Source organism: Pezoporus flaviventris, unplaced genomic scaffold, assembly GCF_033815535.1.
Source record: "Pezoporus flaviventris isolate CSIRO_AGI_PZ_B2104156 unplaced genomic scaffold, CSIRO_AGI_Pfla_v1 ptg000086l, whole genome shotgun sequence".
NCBI lineage: Eukaryota > Metazoa > Chordata > Aves > Psittaciformes > Psittacidae > Pezoporus > Pezoporus flaviventris.
This window is the reverse complement of record NW_026892634.1, coordinates 877,516-901,362: the sequence shown is the minus strand read 5'-3', so window position 1 is coordinate 901,362 and position 23,847 is coordinate 877,516. Positions and strand designations below refer to the sequence as shown.

At 39.2% G+C, this 23,847-nt stretch overlaps 1 protein-coding gene and 1 long non-coding RNA gene across 6 annotated transcripts in view; one reads left to right on the top strand and one right to left on the bottom strand.

The window, feature by feature from the left end:
• SLC27A6 (solute carrier family 27 member 6) overlaps nt 1-8,377 on the top strand; it is a 44,123-nt gene extending 35,746 nt beyond the window's left edge. For all 4 annotated transcript variants that reach the window (XM_061475662.1, XM_061475663.1, XM_061475661.1 and 1 more), the window contains 4 exons: nt 1,279-1,477; nt 2,111-2,208; nt 5,470-5,600; nt 7,266-8,377. In XM_061475662.1, coding sequence (XP_061331646.1) covers nt 1,279-1,477; nt 2,111-2,208; nt 5,470-5,600; nt 7,266-7,442 — 605 coding nt within the window. In that variant the 3' untranslated portion in view covers nt 7,443-8,377. The remainder of the gene's footprint in view (nt 1-1,278; nt 1,478-2,110; nt 2,209-5,469; nt 5,601-7,265) is intronic.
• Nucleotides 285-22,629, bottom strand: LOC133280728 (uncharacterized). 2 transcript variants are annotated; one of them, XR_009747278.1, is made up of 4 exons: nt 22,049-22,629; nt 19,924-20,015; nt 10,365-10,441; nt 285-1,335 (listed from the first exon to the last, which is right to left on the bottom strand). It is a non-coding gene; the product is annotated as an uncharacterized LOC133280728 (long non-coding RNA). The 2 variants fall into 2 exon arrangements; XR_009747279.1 differs by lacking the exon at nt 285-1,335 and adding an exon at nt 5,188-5,744.
• Between the last annotated feature and the right edge of the window lie 1,218 nt (nt 22,630-23,847).

Sequence of the window (23,847 nt, the reverse complement as noted above, 5' to 3'; positions counted from 1 at the left end):
CAAACATCTAGTATCTCTTGATTATACTGATTTCCAAAGTGTTTATCAGATACTGAAGCATCTCTGTTGTACAGTGGGAAAGTAGCTGTAATTAATGCCTGGAAGCTGAAGCAAAAAAAACTCATACTAAAGGTCAGGCAGACAACTTTAACAGGGAGATGAAGCATATTTTTCAAAAGAGTTAAGAGATTCTCTAATAGGTCTTAATCAAAGATGGACACTTTCAGGAAAAAATGGTCCCCAAAACATGAATTTTAAATAGGAAATTTTTATAAGGAAAATTATCTGTAGGGATGACGGACTAGCCTGTGAGGGGAACACATTCTCTAATTAGACAGCTGGTCTGATTTTCCAATTATACCAATCAGCACCAATGCCCTTTATCTTCAGAGCATCATAGCTGCAGTGACACTACCAGTGAACTAAATGGTTTCATCTTAAACACTACCAATTTATGGGAAAAAGGCACATATTCTTTTATGAGGAGGCAGTCTTAAAGTAAAAATTCTGCATACTTTTGCATGCTTTTTTATTTTTACATGTTTTCATATTTACAATTTTTGTTTCTGATACAAAGAAACATAAGTCTTCAACTTCATTGTTCAGAATGTGCTTCCAAAAAGGTATGAAGTTTGTACTATTCCACTTTCAGCAAACTGATACCCAGGTACTCTACATCCATGACAGGATAATTCTAGCCCCATCTATCCCTATTTTTGAGAAAAACAATTAAGACTATTATATTTTACTCTAAGAAGAAAGCAATGAGGCTGTATCACATCAATGAAAGGTCTTAAGGCTTGTTCTCAGAACTTCAGAAAGGAGACTACTCAGGGATATAATGCCTGAGTTGAATACCTGTTTTTGTTTTTTCAGTAGGATGAAGTTCAGACTCAGCACTCCAAATTCAGTAAGGTTTGGTGAGTGGGACGTAATATTAATATGAAGGGTGTACTTTGAGAGGTTAGTAAACCTACTAGTGAACTTATAATTGATAGATGACATTTCTGGGAGAACAAGGATGGGTCATCAGGAAGAAATATAGAAGACTAGGAATTTGAGTAGACAATATGGTAGTGTGTCTGTATGGTCCCTTTGCATGTAGAGGTGACCACAGGAACTGTAAAGCAGTAGAAACAGTTGTTATTTTTGGGTCTTATCTACGGAACCCTGGTTCCTGGTCTTGTAAAATCATGAGTACCAAATTAATATTAATGTAAAGTACAGGAAATGTGCAATGATATCCCAGGTTTACATTCTTTCAACTTCTCTGTATAGGTGAGGCCGGTCTTCTCATTTCGAAAGTCAATGCAAAGAACCCCTTCTTTGGATATGCTGGCAATAAGAGACACACAGAAAAGAAATTACTCTGTGAGGTATTTAAGAAGGGAGATCTTTATTTTAATACTGGAGATCTAATGGTTCAAGATCATGAGAATTTTCTTTATTTTTGGGACAGAATTGGAGATACCTTCAGGTATAATCATTGTTTATTTTCACATTTCTTCACTTAAAAAAAAATAAAAATGGACATGCAGAATATAATAATACTGTTCTATTTGTTTTCAGCCTGAAGTGTTCAGTTTATTACTATTATGATGTAGCTTGTAATGATCTTATAGGGATATTAGGGGCTTAATTTTTAAAAAAGTGTTCCTGTAGAGCTGGATAGCTTATTTCCAGAATGTTTTGTAGGAATTAATTCTTTGAACAGTCTTTCCAATCAGCATAGTAACAAGTGATGGTTTTGCAGTGATCAAGGAAGTTGGATACTGAAGTGGAAAAAAAATATCAAATACTGAAGACTGGTGACATTTTATGTGTTTAGATACACATCAAAATTTTGAAAACCATTATATCATAATATGATCAATGAAAACCATTATATCAGAATATGATCAGCTTTCATTAGTAATAGCTAATATCCTGTATCATTTGAATTACAAGTCTTTTGGTGGCCAGATAAAAAGAAAACAGTGTGATAAGTGAGAATAAATTTGAGATGTTGTTAGTCTGAAAGGAATGGAATTCCTACTAAAGGTAATGTTTTTTTCAAGAAGAGGTGTCCATAAGTTTTCATGGGGCTAAATTATTTTCTAATGTGTTTTAGATGGAAAGGGGAGAATGTTGCAACTACAGAAGTTTCCGATGTCATTGTAATGTTGGACTTCATACAAGAAGCAAATGTGTATGGTGTATCTGTGCCAGGTAAAAGCTTTAGCTGTATGTTTTCATTCCCCTGCATTACTTGTTAACCCTCATAACTTTTTTATTTCATGTTTTAAATCTAACAAAAATATACATAGAGATACTGAAAATGGCCACACGCAGAGTTGTGGTCAATGGCTCAATGTCCAGCTGGAGACCAGTAATGAGTGGTGTCCCTCAGGGATTGGTGTTGGGACCAGCTTTGTTCAACATCTTTATCGCTGACATGGACAGTGGGATTGAGTGCCCCCTCAGCAAGTTTGCCGATGACAGCAAGCTGTGTGGTTCAGTTGGTGCACTGGAGGGAAGGAATGGCATCCAGAGGGACCTTGACACGCTTGTGAGGTGGGCTGATGCCAACCTCATGAAGTTTAAGCATGCTACGTGCAAGGTCCTACACCTGGGTCGGAGCAATCCCAGGCACAGCTGCAGGTTGGGCAGAGAAGAGATTCGGAGCAGCCCTGTGGAGAAGGACTTGGGGGTGTCGGTCGATGAGAAAATGAACATGAGCAGGCAGTGTGGAGACCTCATAGCAGCCTTCCAGTATCTGAAGGGGGGCTATAGGGATGCTGAGGAGGGACTATTCATTAGGGACTGTAGTGACAGGACAAGGGGTAATGGGTTAAAAACTAAATAAAGGAAGTTTAGATTAGATATAAGGAAGAAGTTCTTTCCTATTAGGGTGGTGAGGCACTAGCATGGTTTGCCCAGGGAGGCTGTGAATGCTCCATCCCTAGCGGTGCCCAAGGCCAGGTTGGATGAAGCCTTGGATTGCATGGTTTAGTGTGAGGTGTCCCTTCCCATGGCAGGGGGGTTGGAACTAGATGATCTTAAGGTCCTTTCCAACCCTAACGATTCTATGAAAATACCCCCAGATTGTAAAGGAGCCAATGAATCATGCATTTTTATATGCATGCAGTAATGTTTTTTTTTAAAGTAATCTTACATGAATATGAGAAGACGTGGAGATGTGGTGCCTGGGGACATGGTTTAGTGGTGAACTCGCCAGTGCTGGGTTAATGGTTGGACTCAATGATCTTAAACGTCTTTCCAGCCCAAGAGATTATATAGTTACATAATGTAAATTAAAGATTTATTAAATTCACAACCATGGAAAATCCACACATCCATGTGTCAAAATAAAATGTCAACAAGGTAAAAGTTGTAGGCAAAGTAACTGTAAGGGAAAGTGTATGATGACATTCTTCTGTATTATTTTACCTTCCACTTACCCTCATAAAACATCTATAAACAGCTATATTACAAAACCAAGGACAAGGTCAAAAAGAAAATGAAGAAAAATAAGTTAATTTTCGTGAGAGCATCTGAGCTTGATTCCCATTCATGCTAAATCTTTTCTTAAAATGCGTATTTTATCTGTCTATGTTAAAGACAAGTTTCTTTACAGGAGTCCGTATAGTGCTGCGCTTTACATGAGTAGCTAAACCGGTGTTGATAACTTACCAATGCTTGGCTATCACTAAAAAAAACTTGCACATTATCAAGGTTTTCTCCCTGCAGCAAGTATGCTGGGGTGGGCAAGAAATCAGGGGCAGATGTAGATAGGACATAGGGCCCAAACTAATCAAGGGGACATTCTGTATCAGATGATGCCATGCTCAGTTGTAAAAGCCCGGGAAAGGGAAGAGGATAAGATGTTTGTGTTTGCCTGACAATGCAAAATAACTAAGGAAGTCCTGGTTTTCCTTTGCTTCTGCAGGTAACTTTTGCTTCACCTATTAAACTGCCACTATCCTGATACATGAGTCTTATTTTCTTTCTGTTCTCTTGCCATTCCATGAGAGAAGGGAGTGAGTGAGAAGCTGGCTGGATGCAGGCTGAACCCACCCCAAAATTACAAGGGTTTAAAATGTGAAAAAGGTGCCACCTCTAATTTAAAGCCACACAATAAGAAAGATCATAATAAAGAAGACTGATTGAAAATCAGACACAAAAATATGAGAGCTTCTAATTTCCTATACAAGTCTTACCTGCAGATTCCTACCCAGTTAATGTGACTGTCTCGATATGCAGTTAAACATACACAAATCAAGTTCCTTACAGACTTTGTAGCATTAGCAAAAAAAACAAAACAAACAAAAAAACCCCAAACCTATATATAGAAAAGAGACAAAAGATAACATTGGCAGAATGTCATTATTACTAGCTGATGGTTAAAGTGTGCAGTTTGATTGCTGAAGTTCATTGCTTCTATGTTTTTCTGATTTTGATCTTTCCCATAGATCCACAGTGCTCTCTCTTTCCACATAAACGAGTAAGATACTTGTAATCTCTCTCTGTGTTAAGGACATTCAGACCCACAGTTTTCAGAGAAGATAATGGCAAGAGAGAGAGGCTAAAACTGAAGAGAAGACATAATTATCTGATCCAGTGTCACGTTTTAAGTCCAGCTGATAACTCAGAACCATGCAGCCGCTTGCTCACTCCCCCCCACCCTTTCTTCCTCCCCCTGCTCCCAGAGGGATGAGAAGAATCAAAAGAATGCAACTCCCACAGGTTGAGATGAGTCCAGTAACTAAGGTATAACACAAACCACTGCTGCTACGACCAATAATAATAATGATAAGGGAAATAACAATGGAAAAGAATACAAACTGCTCACCACCCACTGACCAATACCCAGCCCCACTTGAGCAGTGATCTTGCCCTTCTGGGTAACTGCCCCCAGTTCTACATCCTGGGCATGACGTGCTGTGGTATGGAATACCTCTTTGGTTAGTTTGGGTCAGGTGTCCTGTCTCTGCTTCCTCCTGGCTTCCCCTCCTCCCTGGCAGAGCATGAGACTCAGAAAGTCCTTGGTCGGAGTAAACATTACTGAGCAGCAACTAAACACATCGGTGTTATCAGCGCTGTTCCCAGGCTGAAAGTAAAAAACAGCGCACTGCACCAGCTACTAAGAAGGAGAAAAATGACTGCTACTGCTGAACCCAGGACATCCAGGAAAGAGGCTCAAGCCCTCTTGTTTCTGAGAGAAGAATGTTGTTGATGTTTTCCACCTTTATTAATATTGAGGGACTCCTAAGTCATTTACAGCATTATTGCTTAATCGGTCACTTGAGTGATCTCCAAATATATGTAATACCATATAATATATTAATATAATCTTCTAGCTTTACTAAAACACAGATGATATATGACTGTCATTTTATTGATGCATTACAGTTCTTTTTTGTAAGGTTCATCACTAAAATGTCAACTTCATCCATGTTTTAAAATTCTTATCTCACTTTTTCCTCCCAGGTCATGAAGGAAAAGCAGGAATGGCCTCTCTTATTCTAAAGCAGAATACATTGCTGGATTTGGAGCAAATATATAAACAAGTAGTGACCTATCTACCAAATTATGCTTGTCCTCTTTTTTTGAGAGTTCAGGTAAGCTGCATTATTGCACAGAATACAGAACTTTGACATCATCTGAACACAGAGATGTCTAAGTGAATAACTGAAAGTGCTTGTTCATATATCACTTGATTAGTTTTATATCTGGTCCTATTTTCTGTCTTCATTAATGGAGTCCTGGGAAAGGAATTACATAAAAAATCAATAAAATTTGCAGATTATGTTAAAATGGGAAGAATTGAGTACAAATGAGTAAAGACAAGATAGTACAAAAGCATTTAGGGAGATTAGAAGCATGACCATGAAAACAAAAAGATACAGTTTAGTAAACCATGGACAATTGCGTCTGGAAGAAAATCTAAAATCCATTTTATTAACTGGAAATGAGAGAAGAGAGATGTAGAGGTAAAGCAGGAGATACTGATTATGCACAATAAAATGATATTTCATTGACATTAGTGACACTAATGACAAAAGCTAAAGCATTTGAAAAGGTACTAGGTAAATTGAAAAGGTGAATTAAAAATGTACGTTATTATTGTCACCACCATAATAATCAGTCATGCGTCTTCATTTCTGGTGCTCTAAAAGCACAATGACGAAGACAAAAACGGTTTTGAAGGTGCTTATTAAGTAAGTCTCCCAAGTCTGAAGAAAAAAAAAATTAATAATCATTACTTGAAAGGAGAAATGATGGAAGTTGGATCAATGGGCCAATCAGAGGTTGACTAAAATGATGGTAACTTAGTCCAGACTTATTGCTATACAGATGTACAAAAAAGTCTTTATGCTGGGCAAAAGGAATCTGACTCTTGGATCTAGCCTGGATATCAAGTATCTAGAACTTCTATTAGATTTAAATGCCTACATTACAGACGAATTGCTGTTGGTACTGCTGTCATTAACCAAGAAATAAGGTAGTGGTGGAGGCTCAAGGCAAAAAGATAAAAACCTGTTGTTCTTGTCTGACATTTAGTCATACTTTAGAAGTTGTCGGATCTTAGACCAACTAAAGCAGGTAGATGCAATTGCTCTCAATTTCTAATTTTCAGAGATCGTTTGCACATATATTTAAATATGTAAAAACAGAATAGAAGACAATGGAGAGAGGTCAGAAAGTATGGCTGAGAAGCAGTAGTGAAGATAAAAGAGTTTCCCTAGAGATGCCTCCCACTACTTTTTCCAAGGGACACAGTGACACTGAAAAGAAGCTTGAAGCATTACAAGATGTATGGTAAAGATCTGTCTCTGTTGGGACCTGGCTGAGTATGAGTGTGGTTGATTACATATGTGATTTTTTTAAATCCTTTATTTAGGGTGACAATAATTAGAATTTCCTGAGTTCCACCAGGAAGTTCTTAATAATGACAGTTTTTACCCTCAGATTCTTTACAATGTATAGTTTTATAAGCACACACAAATGAGGAAGCTAGATTGTCCTGGGCAGGCTGCAGCTATACCAGATGAGACACTGTGATGAGACGCTGCACAGCAATGCAGAAAGCAAAGGGTTGAAACTTTTTTCCACCACATCTTCAGGTTGGTCCACAGCAGCAGAGAAGTTCTAGTTTTCCAGGATAATGGAAAAGTAGTAACAGTATTAACCTTACATCAAGAAAGATTTTCAAAAACAAATGTGAATGTGAGAAAAAAAAAAAAAAAGTTCTACTGAATAATAAATCTTTCTCTCTTCTATAGGATAAAATGGAAATGACTGGAACATTCAAACAACAAAAATTTCAACTGGTGGATGAAGGTTTTAATCCATCTAAAATTACTGATCCTCTCTACTTTTTAGATAATTCTAAAAAAGCATATGTCTTGTTAACCAAAGAAGTACATGAAATGATCTTATCTGGGAAAATTAAACTTTAACCTAATAATAGGTTATTGAGGGACAGTCTATATGAGCTACTGCATGAGAAAACACTAATTACCAATATTTATACATAGTTATTCAGAATAATATTTTATGTACTTGATACGTACATTCAGATATGTTTTGTATCTTTCCTCTCTTCATCATTATTGATTATTAATCATTTTTTTACCTATTGAGACCAATTTCTAATTACATGATCCATGATCTGTAGAACATAACTGAAATCTGTTTTGTCTCAATCTTGGAATATAAATGCTGAGTCTGATGTTTTTTCTTAGTACAAAATTAACGTGAATGATATGTGGGATGAAGCACAGTAAAAAAAAAAGATTCAACATAAAGGTATTGTGACACAAGTTGTTTTGAGAGAGAAAATTTGCCACTGTGTTCATGTAGTTTAGATTTATATTTACTTCTGAATATATATTTTAAGAAACAAAGACTTGGCAGTGGTTGAATGAAAACACAACTTTTCCATAGTTTCTTCTGATAGAACATAAGATTGAAGACAGTCACACAGAATAAAGCCCTCAAACCCAAAACTAAGAGGTTTGTACTAACATCACTGCTGAAAGTTTTTTGTCATAATCCATGTTCTTTCATTTCTTATACTGGCTGTTCGGAGTGTCAAATTCTGAAGACAGTGCAAACTTTTGTGAAATGTTTAGTGGAGGATCAACAATAGCCAGAGAAAATGTGCACCTTAATGGGGAAAATCACTTATATAGCATTAAAAGAATTTTACAGCACTTTATGTATGTCATGCATATTGACTAATGAATAGTTTTCTTACTCTTAATAATGACTGCCAGATATTATTATTTTATTAGTACAAAATATAGTAGAAATTTTAAAATTCTAAATCATATGTCCTAATACATTGCTTTTTAAAAGTTTTAAAATAAAGTATAAGGCTATTTAAACCAAATTCTTTAACATCACAGTTTTTTAGGTCTGATTGAGTAAAGTCTATTACACTACTTGCACAGTGTTCTCCTCTAATGGATTGTGATACCAGCATTGACCATCCAGAGGCAGTATCATAGAAAGGGTTACTTCAGTAAGTCTCTCTTCTGTTACACTGTGGTGAGAAACCAGGCTCACATAAAAAAGTTGGATGTACCATACTTAAAAAATTTACTATCTTTTCTTATTTCTTTCTACTTTGTTCATCTAACGAGACAGTAGAACTTCTGTTAACTTTTGATTCTCTGATCATCACTTTCATTGATTTTCCTTAAAAACCCAAGTCAAGGATCTGGTAAAAAACACACAAAGGTTCATAGCTTGTTTGCATTTCTGAATACCGTATTCGTTATGGGACTTTCAATATAAATAAGCAAGTTTGCAGTTTTGCAATTTACAAAGCAGCAAGAACAAGCTGTGCTTACACCAACATCATGCTTGGTGGTAGGTGTTACTGTAACTGTTAAGTACGTGATGGGGAAAGTAGAGGACTGCTGGGTATGGATGGAACGGTTCACTGTGGTCTAATACTTCCTGAGCTGTTCCACTTTTTCTGTTTCTTTATGTAGTTCCCAAAATGGCTGTATATGACAGAAAGACAGGTGGAAGGTGCTGGTTGTTATTCAGGCAGATGGAAGTACCATTGCTCTGTCTGCAAATACTTGCACTTCCCTGCTCGCGAGCTACAAATTTAACAATCAAGTGTTTACAATAAAATTAATCCCAACTTTGAAAGTTACGTTATAATTTTGAGGAAAGGATTGGTTGTTGAAATGTTGAAATCAAAACTGGTTTATGCCCATCTTACAATAAGCTTGTGTTGAATATACCTCAGGATCACCCTTCTTTCATTAGAACATCAAAAATTATGCTGTTTCTATGCCAAATAATACATTTTAAAAAGTGTACTCTGGTATTTAGAAACATATTTAATCTTGTAACAGTTTATTTTGCTTTAGAACATTTGATACTATTTATGACTAGAGAAAAGATTCTACCTCTTACATGCAACAGAAAGGTGGGGGGTGAGCTATAAAAAAAAAGATGAGGAAACACGTAAATACCTTTCCATGAAGCAGCCAGTTGGTGGTTTTGAGCTCTGTGGTATATTTCAGCAGCAGCAGGACTCAGTTCTAACTTGATTGTCTTGAGCAGCCTACAGGTGTTGGTTTCCCAGCTGTGACCACTAAAAATACAGAATTCCATCTAATGCCCTGTATTCCTCAGTGTAACCAAGACAGTCTGGGAGATCTGCCTGTTTTGAAAGGCTGGTCAGAGTCCTGACCCATACACTATCCCAAGAGATAAGATGTTTATGACCTCAAGAAAATAATAAAGAGAAAATCTACAGAACCATAGGCTCCATATTTCCTAAGGGGAAAACTGTATCATTTTCAATCCAGTAGTTTTCTTTCTTTTAGCCAGTAGATTAGGTGCCAGCAGATGCATTGAAGCATGTTGCAGCAAAACATCACATTTCCCATGGATATGTAGATCATTGAACTGGCACTGAAGTTACCCCAGTATATGCCTGGGAAGTTTAACTTCACATAGTAGGGGTAAAGAAGCATCTGAGGATGGCTGGAGTGTGAATGGAGAGCTTCACTGCTAACCTTATAGTAAAAAAATGAGATATTAAAATCAATAAAGGTAAGTATGTTTTACATTTAGTGTCTGTGTCTTGAAGTTTTCCTCTGCAACTGAGGATAGTCAACGATGAAAGAAATGTTTAGTTTTAGGAAATTAGATTGGAATTATCATTTAAGGAAGGTAAATTCCTGCAAGTGTAAACACATATCCACTCTCTTGTCCTAGTGGTACAGTTAACTGGTACAGTTAATACAGTTAGTCTGGATTATCTTTCATAAATCTTCCTTGTAATCCCTAGGAAACAGTAAAAAAATACAAAGTTCTTAAGCAGATCATATCCTGAATTGTGTCCTACTCACCCAAGTCAGGTAGATACAGTTTTTCAAGAGATGAAGCATCTGAACTGTACCTCACACTCGCACCAGCATTCCCATACCTGCACATGACATAGAAAATACCTTCTAATTTTTCTCTTGTTTGCATTTTTTTAAATCAAAAAATACTAGATGGCTCTGGGAGGAAAGACAAAAAAGACACTCCACCTAAAAAAAATAAATTGATTCATTTTCAGTGGCCTGGCCCCCGCTCACAATGCAACCACCAATCTGATATGCTTTCTCACAAACAGCAGAAATTATAAGACACATGCCAGTATTTATGAAACCCATTCATTAAGTCAAAACTAATCTCAAGGAGAGAATGTCCTTCTGTTCAGAATCTGCTGTCTCAAAAAATGCTATTTGCAGTAAAATTAAATGCAAAGTATTATCAGGCAGCCAAAGAAAGTTACACATAGAATCATAGAATAGTTAAGGTTGGAAAGGACCTTAAGATCATCTAGTTCCAACACCCCTGCCCTGGGCAGGGACACCTCACACTAAACCATGCCACCCAAGGCCTGTCCAACCTCGCCTTGAACACTGCCACGGATGGAGCATTCACAGCTTCCTTGAGCAACCCATTCCAGTGCCTCACCACCCTTACAGTAAAGAACTTCTTCCTTATATCCAGTCTAAACTTCCCCTGTTTAAATTTTAACCCATTAGCCTTTTCCTATCACTACAGTCCCTAATGAATAGGCCCTCCCCAGCATCCCTATAGTCCCCCTTCAGATCCTGGAAGGCTGCTATGAGGTCTCCATGCAGCCTTCTCTTCTCCAGGCTCAACAGTCCCCACTTTCTCTGCCTGTCTTCATATGGGAGGTGCTCCAGCCCCCTGATCATCCTCGTGGCCCTCCTCTGGACTTGTTCCAACAGTTCCATGTCCTTTTTATGTTGAGGACACCAGAACTGCACACAATACTCCAAGTGAGGTCTCACGAGAGCAGAGTGGAGGAGAAAGATCACCTCCATTCAAAGGTCACGCTCCTTTTGATGCAGCCCAGGATACGGTTGGCTTTCTGGGCTGCGAGCACACACTGAAGCCGGCTCATGTTAAGTTTCTCATTGACCAACACCCCCAAGTCCTTCTCCGCAGGGCTACTCTGAATCTCTTCTCTGCCCAACCTGTAGCTGGGCCTGGGATTGCTCTGACCCAGGTGTAGGACCTTGCACTTGGCATGGTTAAACTTCATGAGGTTGGCATCAGCCCACCTCACAAGGGTGTCGAGGTCCCTCTGGATGGCATTCCTTCCCTCCAGTGCATCAACTGAACCACACAGCTTGGTGTCACCGGCAAACTTGCTGAGGGCGCACTCAATCCCACTGTCCATGTCACCAACAAAGATGTTGAACAAGACCAGTTCCAACATCGATCCCTGCGGGACACCACTCGTTACTGGTCTCCAGCCGGACATTGAGCCATTGACCACAGCTGTTTGCATGCAGCCATCCAGCCAGTTCTTTATCCACCGAGTGGTCCATCCATCAAATTGATGTCTCTCCAATTTAGAGACAAGGATGTCGTGTGGGACAGTGTCAGATGCTTTGCACAAGTCCAGGTAGATGATGTCAACTGCTCTACCCCTGTCCATCAGCTCCGTAGCCCCATCATAGAAGGCCACCAAATTGATCAGGCAGGATTTCCTCTTAGTGAAGCCATGCTGGCTGTCACCAAGCACCTTGTTGATTTTCATGCGCCTTAGCATGCCTTCCAGGAGAATCTGCTCCAAGATTTTGCCAGGCACAGAGGTGAGACTGACTGGTCTGTAGTTGCCTGGGACATCCATTTCCCCCTTCTTGAAAATGGGGTTTATATTTCCCTTTTTCCAGTCGTTGGGAACATTACCTGACTGCCATGACTTTTCAAATATGATAAACAGTTGTGGCGCATCAAAGACGGACTCCAGTTCTGGTGAAATCTGAAGACCTTTATTTCGCATCTCATCCCTTTTATAGTCTACTAAGTGCTAAGCATTAACTTTCCACTCTCTTACTTCCTTATCAACCCAATTCAGCAAACCTAGTAAGGGTTACAAATATTTACATCGTTTGGTCTGTCTTTGAGTTACACATCCTGCTTTATCTTGCAAACGGCCTGCTTTGTTTTGCTAACCGATCTTTACCCTTTGTTGCTCTCTTTAGGGTTCCCAAGGCTTAAGCCCGACCAGGGCAATAATGCCTGGATCCATTTTGTTAACTTTTTCTATCCCATCACCCACAGACAATGGCTTAGCAACTTCATTTGCCAGCTCCTTCAGGACCGTGGATGGATTTCATCAGGTCCCATGGACTTGTACATTCAGGTTCTTAAGATGGTCTCGAACCAGATCCTCTCCTACAGTGGGCCTGTCGTGGTTTAAGTTCAGCTGCCATACAGCGTGCTCACTCACTTCCCCCCTTCCTCCCCCACCCCTGCTCCCAGAGGGATGGGGAGGAGAATCAAAAGAAACTCCCACAGGTTGAGATAAGAACAGTCCAGTAACTAAGGTATAACACAAAACACTGCTGCTACGACCAATAATAATAATGATAAGGGAAATAACAATGGAAGAGAATACAACTGCTCACCACCCGCCAACCCATACCCAGCCCAACTCAAGGAGTGATCTAGCCCTTCCAGGTAACTGCCTCCAGTTTATATACCGCGCATGACGTGCTGTGGTATGGAATACCCCTTTGGTTAGTTTGGGTCAGGTGTCCTGTCTCCGCTTCCTCCTGGCTTCCCCTCCTCCCTGGCAGAGCATGAGACTCAGAAAGTCCTTGGTCAGAGTAAACATTACTGAGCAGCAATTATAAATGTTGGTGTTATCAGCATTGTTCCCAGGATGAAAGTCAAAATCACAGCACTGCACCAGCTACTAAGAAGGAGGAAATTGACTGCTGCTGCTGAATCCAGGACAGGGCCCAAGGTCTTCATTCTCAGTCCTTGCGTCTGCCTTCCAAGACTTGCACAGCATGGTCAGAGCCTTTGCCAGTGAAGAATGAGGCAAAGAAGTCATTAAGAACCTCAGTCTTCTTCAAATCCAGGGCAGCCAGTTCTCCCGATAGCTTCTGGAGAGGGCCCATGTTGTCCCTGGTCTGTCTTTTATTTGTAAGGTACCTATAGAATCCCTTCCTGTTATCTGTCACATCCCTAGCCAAGTTTAATTCTAACTGGGCCTTAGCTTTCCTAACCTGGTCCCTAGCTTCCGGGACATCCCTGTATTCTTCCCAGGCCGCCTGTCCTTGCTTCCACCTTGTATAAGCGTCTTAAATAGTACATAAATAGTAGTAGTTTTAGAATCCATTTAGCATGAAGTATATTATTAACAGTACTGCCAATAACTGACAGCATAGTCCAATAATTCATTTTTCCATAAGGATAACAGAGGATCATTAGGTCCTCTATGTCCTGGTATTCAGGACATAATACCTTTATACCATTAACTATACAAATAGATTACATGAGGTAGACAGCAATGCAAGTCTTAAACAAACTAGGTCATTATAAGAGTGAGATGAAATCCCTGCATCACTAAAAAACCCACAAGCTCTCCACAGTCTGAGAGTCCTTTACCAAAATAGTCTTCATTCAGTTTCTCCAAAGACTGCATCAGACAAAGTTCAAATCAGTCTAGAATTGCTTTTGCAGTATAACAAAGCAATCTTCATACAGGAGATACACTGACCTATTTCCATCTGGAGCTGCTCCTGCCACTGTGAGTTTTATATGGTTTTCATAGTTCCTATTATTACGGAGGCCTGCATTAGAAGTGTGGAGTTTTGAGTTATCTCAGCTGTACCATATATAGGAATAATTCTTACTTATAAAAATCACACTTAGACTGGCAAAACCCCACTTTTTTTGCCTCCTTTTCTTCAAGTAACTCGTACTGCTATGCTGACAAAACTAATAGTTCTTGCAAGTATGTACAGACTGTGGTACCAGTTTAGGGATGGCTAACTTTGGTAAGTTGTTCTTTGTGGTGGTTCTCAGTTTAGAACTTACTTGACTAAATGGCTCAATTCACTTTAAAACAAAGCAAAACCAAACAAAAAAAAAAAACTTTATAACAAATTGAGTATTCAGTACTCAATTATTTGAAGCATATTTTGCAATAAAGCAGTGAATGCCTTTAATGGGAATTCTAGCATCAAAAGAGTTCTGCTCGTTCTGTGCAACCTGCTGAGTACAGATAAACACAGTTGTCAGTGTTTTACACTGCTAACTGTATAGCAGGACTTATCTTTAGTTTTAAAATCAGTCTGAAAAAAGCAGGTTTGATCCAAAAGAAAGACAACTTACTTTGGTACACAGTTCTTTGTCTGGTAAAAATCATTATTCATTGTTTTTTTATAAGTATTTGTGCATCTTTGTTAAGTATATGTACCCAAAATATAGTCACTGGTTTCCAAGTCAGACAAGCAAATTTAATCTAGTTACATGGAATGCATCTTCAGTTGTCAAACTCTGACATCAACACTAATTATGCTAGCAATAACTATTCAGATGGTTATATACATGTGCAGATCTTTACAGTCTTAAAAATGGAAATGTTCATGAGATATTTTCTGATTAAAGCCCCTCAACCTGAGCAAATTAAAATGTAAAGATTAAAAGGTGCCTGTTTGGAATGATGGACAGCAGAGAAACTAACTGAAGACTATGAGAGTAATGTGAGCTAGAGTGTTACTTGTGATTCAGTGAAAACAGGTTGTTGTGATTAGCACAATTTCCATTCAATTTTCTTTTTATTCTTCCTTTCTAATTCAGTCTTTTCTCCTTGCTAATAACAAAATATACTTGCAATCTAATTAAATAAAAAAAAAAAAGTCATAAGGTACAGAACATATCCTGAGCAGATGAAACACCACCCTTGGGAGTGTGAGTGACCAGTAGTGTGGTGAAGAGAGTGGGCAAACAGGGCACAGAGGAACATGGTACTTTATATGGACAGACCCCAGTAGTCTTGCAAGCTTCAGAGGTGAGCTCAGCCAGCAGTCATCGAGACAGTACTCTAGGATGGCATCCCCTCAGCAGAAAGTAAAGGAAACTGGGTCCTCTCTGCTGTCCAGGAAGGACATGGTGACAGACAGATGTCCCTCATTAACATGTACCTTTCCTGACGTCTGGCTGTAGTGAATACAAGAACTTGTTGGTGATACGAGATGGCAGCTGTGCAAGATGCCAGCAGAATGATGGTTTCCTCTGCATGGTGGCAGAGCTATGGGAGGAGGTGGAAGGGCTAAGCAGCATAAGGGAATCTGAGGAGGAGATTGACTGGTGACCCCCCTAGTGACCCGCATGGTTGATGAGGTAAAGGCTGTGGACATTGTCTATTTGGACTTAAGTAAAGCATTTGACACTCTCCTACAGCATTCCCCTGGAGAAACTGGCTGCTCGTAGCCCAGGTATGTGGATTCTTTGCTGGGTGATTGGGCAGAGAAGTGATACAGAGAAGCCCTGTGGAGAAGGACTTGGGATGTTGGTTGATGAGAAACTGAACATGTGCTGGCTTCAGTGTGCACTCACAGCCCCGAAAGCCAACCGTATCCTGGGCTGTATCAAAAGGAGCGTGACCAGCAGGTCGAAGGAGGTGATTCTGCCCCTCTACTCTGCTCTCGTGAGACCTCACTTGGAGCACTGTGTGCAGTTCTGGTGTCCTCAGCACAAAAAGGACATGGAACTGTTGGAACACGTCCAGAGGAGGGCCATAAGGATGACTGGAGCACCTCCTGTATGAAGATAGGCTGAGAAAGTGGGGGCTGTTCAGCTTGGAGAAGGCTGTGTGGAGACCTCATAGCAGCCTTCCAGTATCTGAAGGTGGCCTACAAGGATGCCAGAGAGGGACTCTTCATCAGGGACTGTAGCGACAGGACAAGGAGTAATAAGTTCAAACCGAAACAGGTGAAGTTCAGGTTGGATATAAGGAAGAAGTTCTTTCCTCTTAGGGTGGTGAGGCACTGGAACAGTTTGCCCAGAGAAACGCTTCATCCCTGGCGGTGTTCAAGGCCAAGCTGGACAGAGCCTTGGGTGACATGGTCTAGTGTGAGGCATCCATGCCCATGGCAGGGGGGTTGAAACTAGACGAACTTAAGTTCCTTTCTAATCCAAACCATTCTATCATTCTATGATCCTATGATTCCATTTCCATTTTGCTGCCTACAAAAATCCAGCTTTTGCAAAGCAAAGCTTGTATCTACCCAAATACCTGTAATTTGCCATTAACAAATTGGTTTTGTTGGGAAATATGTAGTTCAACATTAAGTAGAACTCACCATTTTCTTAGTCTGTTTTTATACTGGCATATCTCTGCCACATTGAGGAGTTCCTATGCCACCTGTTGGGTATATCCTGAACTAGCTTGGGGTATTAAGTATTCTCCAGATGTACAGATTATTTTTAAAGACCTTTTGGCTCCCCTTGTGCTATATGAAAACTAAATTCCTTGAGAGAAATGTGGCACACAAGAAAGCAAAATATTGTCACATATTTTTGAGATCACTCATTTTGCTCAGCTAGCTCATTACATTAAATGGAAAGTAGCCCTTCCTGACTAAAATGTTGATCCTATAGTCTGTATTTTTCTTGAACCTCGCTAATCAATGTTCAGCACAAGTACTGTTCTTCTTAGACAATACCTTACCTAGTTAAGATAATCTCTGCCTTGCTTTGGTAGACTGTCCTGGGTTCAGCAGTAGCAGTCATTTTTCTCCTTCTTAGTAGCTGGTGCAGTGCTGAGTTTTTGACTTTCGGCCTGGGAACAACGCTGATAACACCGATGTTTTTAGTTACTGCTCAAATGTTTAGACTGACCAAGGACTTTCTGAGTCTCATGCTCTGCCAGGGAGGAGGGAAGCCGGAAGGAAGCAGAGACAGGACACCTGACCCAAACTGACCGAAGAGGTATTCCATACCACAGCATGTCATGCCCAGGATGTAGAACAGGGGGCAGTTACCTGGAAGGGCTAGTTCACAGCAGGGTTGCACGAGGTATCGGTCAGTGCTCTGTCGGGCGGGGTGGGGAGAGTTATCAGTCAGCGGGTGGTGAGCAGTTGTATTCTCTTCCATTGTTATTTCCCTTATCATTATTATTATTGGTGGTAGCAGCAGTGGTTTGTGTTATACCTTAGTTACTGGACTGTTCTTATCTCAACCTGTGGGAGTTGCTTTCTTTCGATTCTCCTCCCCATCCCTCTGGGAGCAGGGGGAAGGCAAAAAAGGGGGGGGGGGAAGTGAGAGAGTGACTGCGTGATTTATGGCTGACTGTGTTTAAACCACGACATCGACAAAGACCAGTGTCATAAAAGGAGTTTTTAAAAACTGCTTCTAGCGAAAAAAAGTTTTGTGACCAAATGATGATTGTTGGCTTATCACCAGTAGTACTTACACAGCCAAGCAGTGGATGACAATCAACCTTCATGTTAGTTGCGCTGTACAGGTTCTGTTGGCAATTTCCACAGTTACATTCAGATCCTGTATATTCACGGACCTGCAGAATTTGAAGCGAAGTAATTCTTTTTGCATTCCATAAATCATAGTATCTTGCCTTGTGCCACCGCCATCCTGTCTCTGTTTCATAAAGCTCATTTCTCATTACAGGAGCCAGCAGGACTTGAAGTTGTACAGAGAAATCAACAGAAACAATAGACTAGATAGCATATGGCCTGCAAAATTCAGTAAAGTATTAAAAGACAAACATATTACTGATTTTGACGTCATTCCATTGAAAAAGTAGTTCTACATAGATATTTTTTGATCTGCAAGTGCATTAAGTATCTTCTGTGACAAGACTTCACCCAGAAGCAGGTACTGGAAAAATTTATGTCCAGTTTACAAAGCTGCAGGGTTTTTTAACCTTACTAAAAGTTTTTCTGAACAATTAGATTTGTATTATAACTGCTAATTCCCACATCTGGCAGCTGCTGGTCCTCATGGAGCTTCCCTCCTCACTGCAAATTCTCACAGAGGATAGGGCATTGTGCTTTATCAACACAGACTGCTCAAAGCCACAGTCCCACAGTTGGCACTGGAGTTCTGCTTTCCCTTTCCTTTTCTAAACCCCAGATAATTCATGTGATCATTACATTTTGAAGTAACCCCCAAGGATTATTAGGAAAAAAGAAAAGGATTTTACGTACTGAAACTTTTAAGTAACACTGCCAATGCCATTCAGTTGAACTCACTGAAAAAACAGTAATTTTGGCCCTGCACATTCCATTGCATCATTCTTTATTAATAAACCCCTGTTCAAATTACTGATTTTTTAGCCCTAGCTTTCAACAACTATTCATTTTACATTATATCATTGAACAAATAGTCACACAAGCCCTACTCCTATTAGCAGAAATCCCTGAAAAGACAAAGAACTTTAAGAAAAAGTACCTTTTTTTTTCTCTCTTCAGCTTTTTTTTCATCTTTTGCTTTTTTTTGAATGCTACAGCACTGAAACCAAACTCAAGAAATTACTAGTTTTGTAGCCACTAAATGTCTCAGACACATCTATGTATTTGTTTGCAAAGTGGGTCAACTACCACTCAGCTTCACTGTTATTAGTATAACCCAATGTGTGCAAGTGTTGCCACACCTGGGCTGATGATGAGGCTATTCATTCTGGTCTCTCAAAGGTACTGAGAGTGGATTCTGGCTAAAAATGCCTGCCTGTGCTCTGGACTTGTTTTTTTCTCCTGTGTTCTGTTATTCCACCTAAAAAAAAAAAAAAAAAGTTAATTTTAAGGTAATGGAAGGCAAGGGATAATTCTTTAGTTAATGCAAAATCACTCACAGATTTAGGATTCCTGGAATTAAACCAACGAATCTCCTGAGGAATGAAAACCACATTTCATTCAGTAGCTGCTAATGCAGAAGTTTGTCGGGCAGATGTTCCAAATGACAATAATCAAGTTAGAAAGCTTTTGAAAGAGCTCTTGGGTTAGTAAATTACATCCTCTAAATAAAATATTTAGAACTGGGAAACTGAGGACTGAAGTGGTTTATTTAAAAATATATGTGATGTAGACAAATGCTGAGAGTGAAAGAGCAGACAGAAGATATTTCTTTTCTCCTGAAAAACCCTAGTTGTTTCCTCTGTGTTACGGTTTGCTGGTACTCCTTGTAAGAGTGAAACTACACTTCCCAATGTAGTCAGAAAGCATGCCAAGAAAGAAAGCATTTCAAAGAAAAAGCCAAGGCAAAATGTGATAGAAATACCTTGTTGATTCAGGTAGCTATTCATGCATAGAAAGGAGCAGAGAGGACAAAACTCAGCTGTATTTAAATTACACTACAGAGTTTAGGTCTAACTAATATATTTTTAAATTATATATTTTTAAAGATTAAAGGCTAACTTACTCATCCGATAATACATCTGCCCAGGCAAATACCTTGCTGATCCCAACCCTGGCCTGCTGTCCAAACTTTCCTGGCTTGACCTCACATCTGCCTCATTACTAGACTTTGCTGTTCCTGAACTGCTTTGCTTTTCTGGTCCAACTGCTGCAGGACCATGTGTTGCCTCCAGCGGTTTGCTACCACCCCCTGTACCCTGTCAATATTTACCTGGTGGAATAGCCCTCTTGTACACAGCAAATTGTTCACATGCCTTGTTTTTTCTAGGATCCTGAAACAGACGGCTCAGAGGGCTTTGCAACCTATAGAGACAGAAGCATTAAGAAAAATAATTTGAGTTACAATTCCTTGAGGCTTCTTTTAATTTCAGTATTGGCATAGGCTGAATTTAATGTCTTCAAGGAGATGATAAAAAGAACTATGTAAAAATGGAGAGAAAAAGGACAGTTAATGGCAAGCTCAGTTATGTTCTCAGAACACAACAGGGTGATTTCAAATCATCTTCAATAGTTGAAGAAGTGTTTCATTGTCCTGACTATTAAAATGCATTAAATGTTTTCCTTTTTTTTCAGTAAACTATTGCTTTAGTCATTACAAAAAGGATATACAGCTTAAAACTGGAAACAAAGTAGGTCTGGTCTGATAGCTCCCTACATCTTTGTCCACCTAATTAGACAAACTGAAAAGGTCCAGAATTGCTAACAGCATGAATAAAAAGGTGCCCCTTTATATACATGACTACATGGAAAGATACTGCCTGGTGCATAGTGTATGAACTCTTCCAAGTATGATCACAAAAAGTTTGCTCCAACTACGGAAACTACAGATCTCCCAAATGCAACTGCTCATAAAACATTTGCCTTATAACAAACAAACAAATAAAAACCAAAACTACATGCAGTGACTTCTGAATATACAACAGGATTACCGGAACTAATAGAGTTCTGATGAATTGGAGAGAAACTACACAAAACAAAGGATTTGAATTGAGAATTCTTTCAAGAGTAGCTTATTTGATTAAAAAATGTGCAAACCATTTTTGGATCAAAAGCAAACATAAACTGTGGGTCAAGCAAAAGGCATAGTACAGAAAATACTCCAAACTATCTTGAGTATGGCAACTGGTATTACACATGATTAAACATTGTTGATTCAAAGGAAAAATTAAACAGAAACCTTAAATAACTCACAAAACCTAATGCATATAAGGGTGATGGAAGAGCAACTGCAAGAGATGCAGATCAATTATATCAGTAAGGAAATGCTTTCAGGTTCATCAACCTTCAGTCAACAAAATGGATTCTACCAGGTATGCCTTAATGTTTCTACCATGGTCATTAGCTGGCTTGAAGCCAGGGGGTGAAAAAAGCCCTCTTCTGTTTGGTGAGATTCTGTCTGACTGGCAAAGCATATGTTTGTACATTTACATCAACATTTTAAAAAAAACAAAAAAGTAATAAACCTGTTTCAAAAGGAAACTTAACCAAGACTTTGGATGAACAACTGCTGCAATTCCAAATAATTCTGTGTGTAATTAAAGTATTCCTGAACAGGATACAGCAGCAATACCTGATCTTGAAGATTTAATTGTCTGTTGTACTTTGCGATTCAGACAAAGGTAAAAGATAATCACTAAGAATGTGCTTTAACAGAATTGCCGTACCGTATTTAATGCAGTAATGGAGAAGGATGTAATTATTCGTATCGGTAGAAATGTGAGGACTACCAAACCTGGAAGAAAATATATAAGGCCTTTTATTTTCACATATCACAGAGAAAACAATCATGTAATTATTCAGTAAGCTCCTTTTTCTATTATTTTATCTTACATATTCATATATTTTATCAATATGGTTACCATCAATATGGTTACCATTGTCACATTTTACTATCCTGTTCCCATTGTTGTTATACATTAAAGGAATTTAGGATATCAAAATACAGCCCAAGACAGGGGTTTTAGCTTTGAAACACCTGTCAAGCTGCAAAATTAGATGAGGGGCAGAGGTTTGTCACGGTAACGTGCTTTTTACTTTGAGGTATCTTTATGTAATGGGCAGTCTTAAAAATAAAGAAATAAAATAGTCTGATAATTCTTGATAAAAGGGGCAACATGGGCAGATGACTCTAGAGGTAAAGCTAAAAACATTATCATTATTAACTTAATTCCAAATCTTGCAAGGAAGCAAATCCAACCAAGTGAAGAGTGCTTTATTCTCCCAGGAAATTCCAGGAGCTATTTGCCAGTCACAGCTACTTCCGTCCATGCTGCTGCAAACACTTGTCTGTCATTTGAACATACAGCATTAACAGAGTTGTAAGCTAATTAGCTCACACACGAGCAATGTTTGGGTTGTCTGATCTCAGGGTCAGTTTGACATCCAGAATGCCCAAAGACTCCACCACTTCATACACAGACTGCCATTGCACGAAACTGCAGCAGAAATATAGATATCTCTTAGAAAGGATTTTGTGCAGTGTTAAGAAAATGCTCCTGCAGATGAGACAAACAGAAGTGGCTGTGCCAAGTACGGAGCGCTGAGGCAATCCACTCTGCAGCTGGCACAACTCAGCAGTGCAAAGTATGTACCTGCAGTACGTACCCCAGCAGTATCAGCAGAATTGCTACAGAGCCAGTGCAAGGGACACTATCTCAGGCATTAAGTATAGATAGCAAGCAAATCTGGCTGTAAGCCCAGTGTCAAGGGTAGTTTTAAAATACAATACAGATCTAGCCAGATATATTGAAGTCAACAGAGAGATCAGCTGGGACTACAAAGTCAGGACTGCAGACCTAAGCTATCTGCGTTAGCTGCATGATAATGTGGTTACACTGCCACAACAAGGTAGCTTAATACAGGTTTTCAGGACAAGATGAAAAATCTAACAAAGGTTTTTGTGGCAATGCTGTTGCTTTATCAATGTTATCTGTGACATGCCATCATAGGAAATAAAAGCAGTGATTTGGGCATGAGATGAAAAGCATTCTGAAATATCCCAGGGGAACAGAGTAACACTGATACAATAGAAAATCAATGAAACTGTTCAGAAAGGCAGTGTATTTATGGATGTCAATTTATGAAGTATGGGTGTTCCCTTTTCCTTGACTTCCTTCCTATTGCGGATGCGTAAATTTCAGGCAGTTGCTGTGCCAAAGAGGATTTTGTAAGAAATCTGTTGGCTCTCTCAGATTTTAAAGTTACCTCCTTGCTTTGCACTTCCAAGGCACAAAACTGCACAGGACTGCCTCACCATTCACATTTTTTTCTGACTCATACAGAAGGCACCACCAGAGCAGTAACTTATTTTTTTTCCTAGGACTTACACTACGGATGATTTAACTGTAATTTTCAATGGAGTAGTTTGGAGAGAGTGTAATTTTTGTAGGTTTATTCAAATGTAGAACGTTGTGTTTTGTTCTACAGAAAATGACCATATGATAGGCTTCCAGGTAGACTGAAACACCCAAGTAAAATGAATCAGGCAGAAAATATACTTCTGAAACTTTGAATAGAGAAACTGGTAAACCCTCGTTCAAAAGTTAGGATAAAGAACTGGTTTTGTCTTACAAAAAAATGAGTTCTTTTCCCTTTATGAAGTTTACATCTTAAGTATGAGCTTCCATCTCTTTCACCTTACCCATCCTAGCACTTAATGGATGTGCTTCTTAACTGCTGAAAACAAACAAAACCAAACAAACAAATGCTTTCCAGAGGCTACAGATAGATGACCTTGTTCAGTTCTGCTGCAGGAAAGGAAGGTCCCATGTGGGAGGCAGAGCCTTGACTCTGAGCAGAATGCCAATGGACTGGCTAATAGGAATACTTAATAGAAATTTTAGAATTATGCTAAGGAAATGTGGCCTTCACTTAAAATCTCTGATACTTCAGTAGTTTCCAGTAAATTTCTTTATAGTGTGTTATTGTATGTACCACCAGAAAGGCATATTTGCTGTGATTATATCCACTTTTTTATGATTTTGGCATATGCTGAGCTTTTAAGTGTGAGATTGGCAGCACCTAAAAGAACCCAAGCAAAACCATGACTGGAGATCAGTAACACTGACATTCTAGAAGATGTATTTTTCTTGATTGTGCTCAAGAACCAATCACACATTGCTTGCAATGTGAAGTG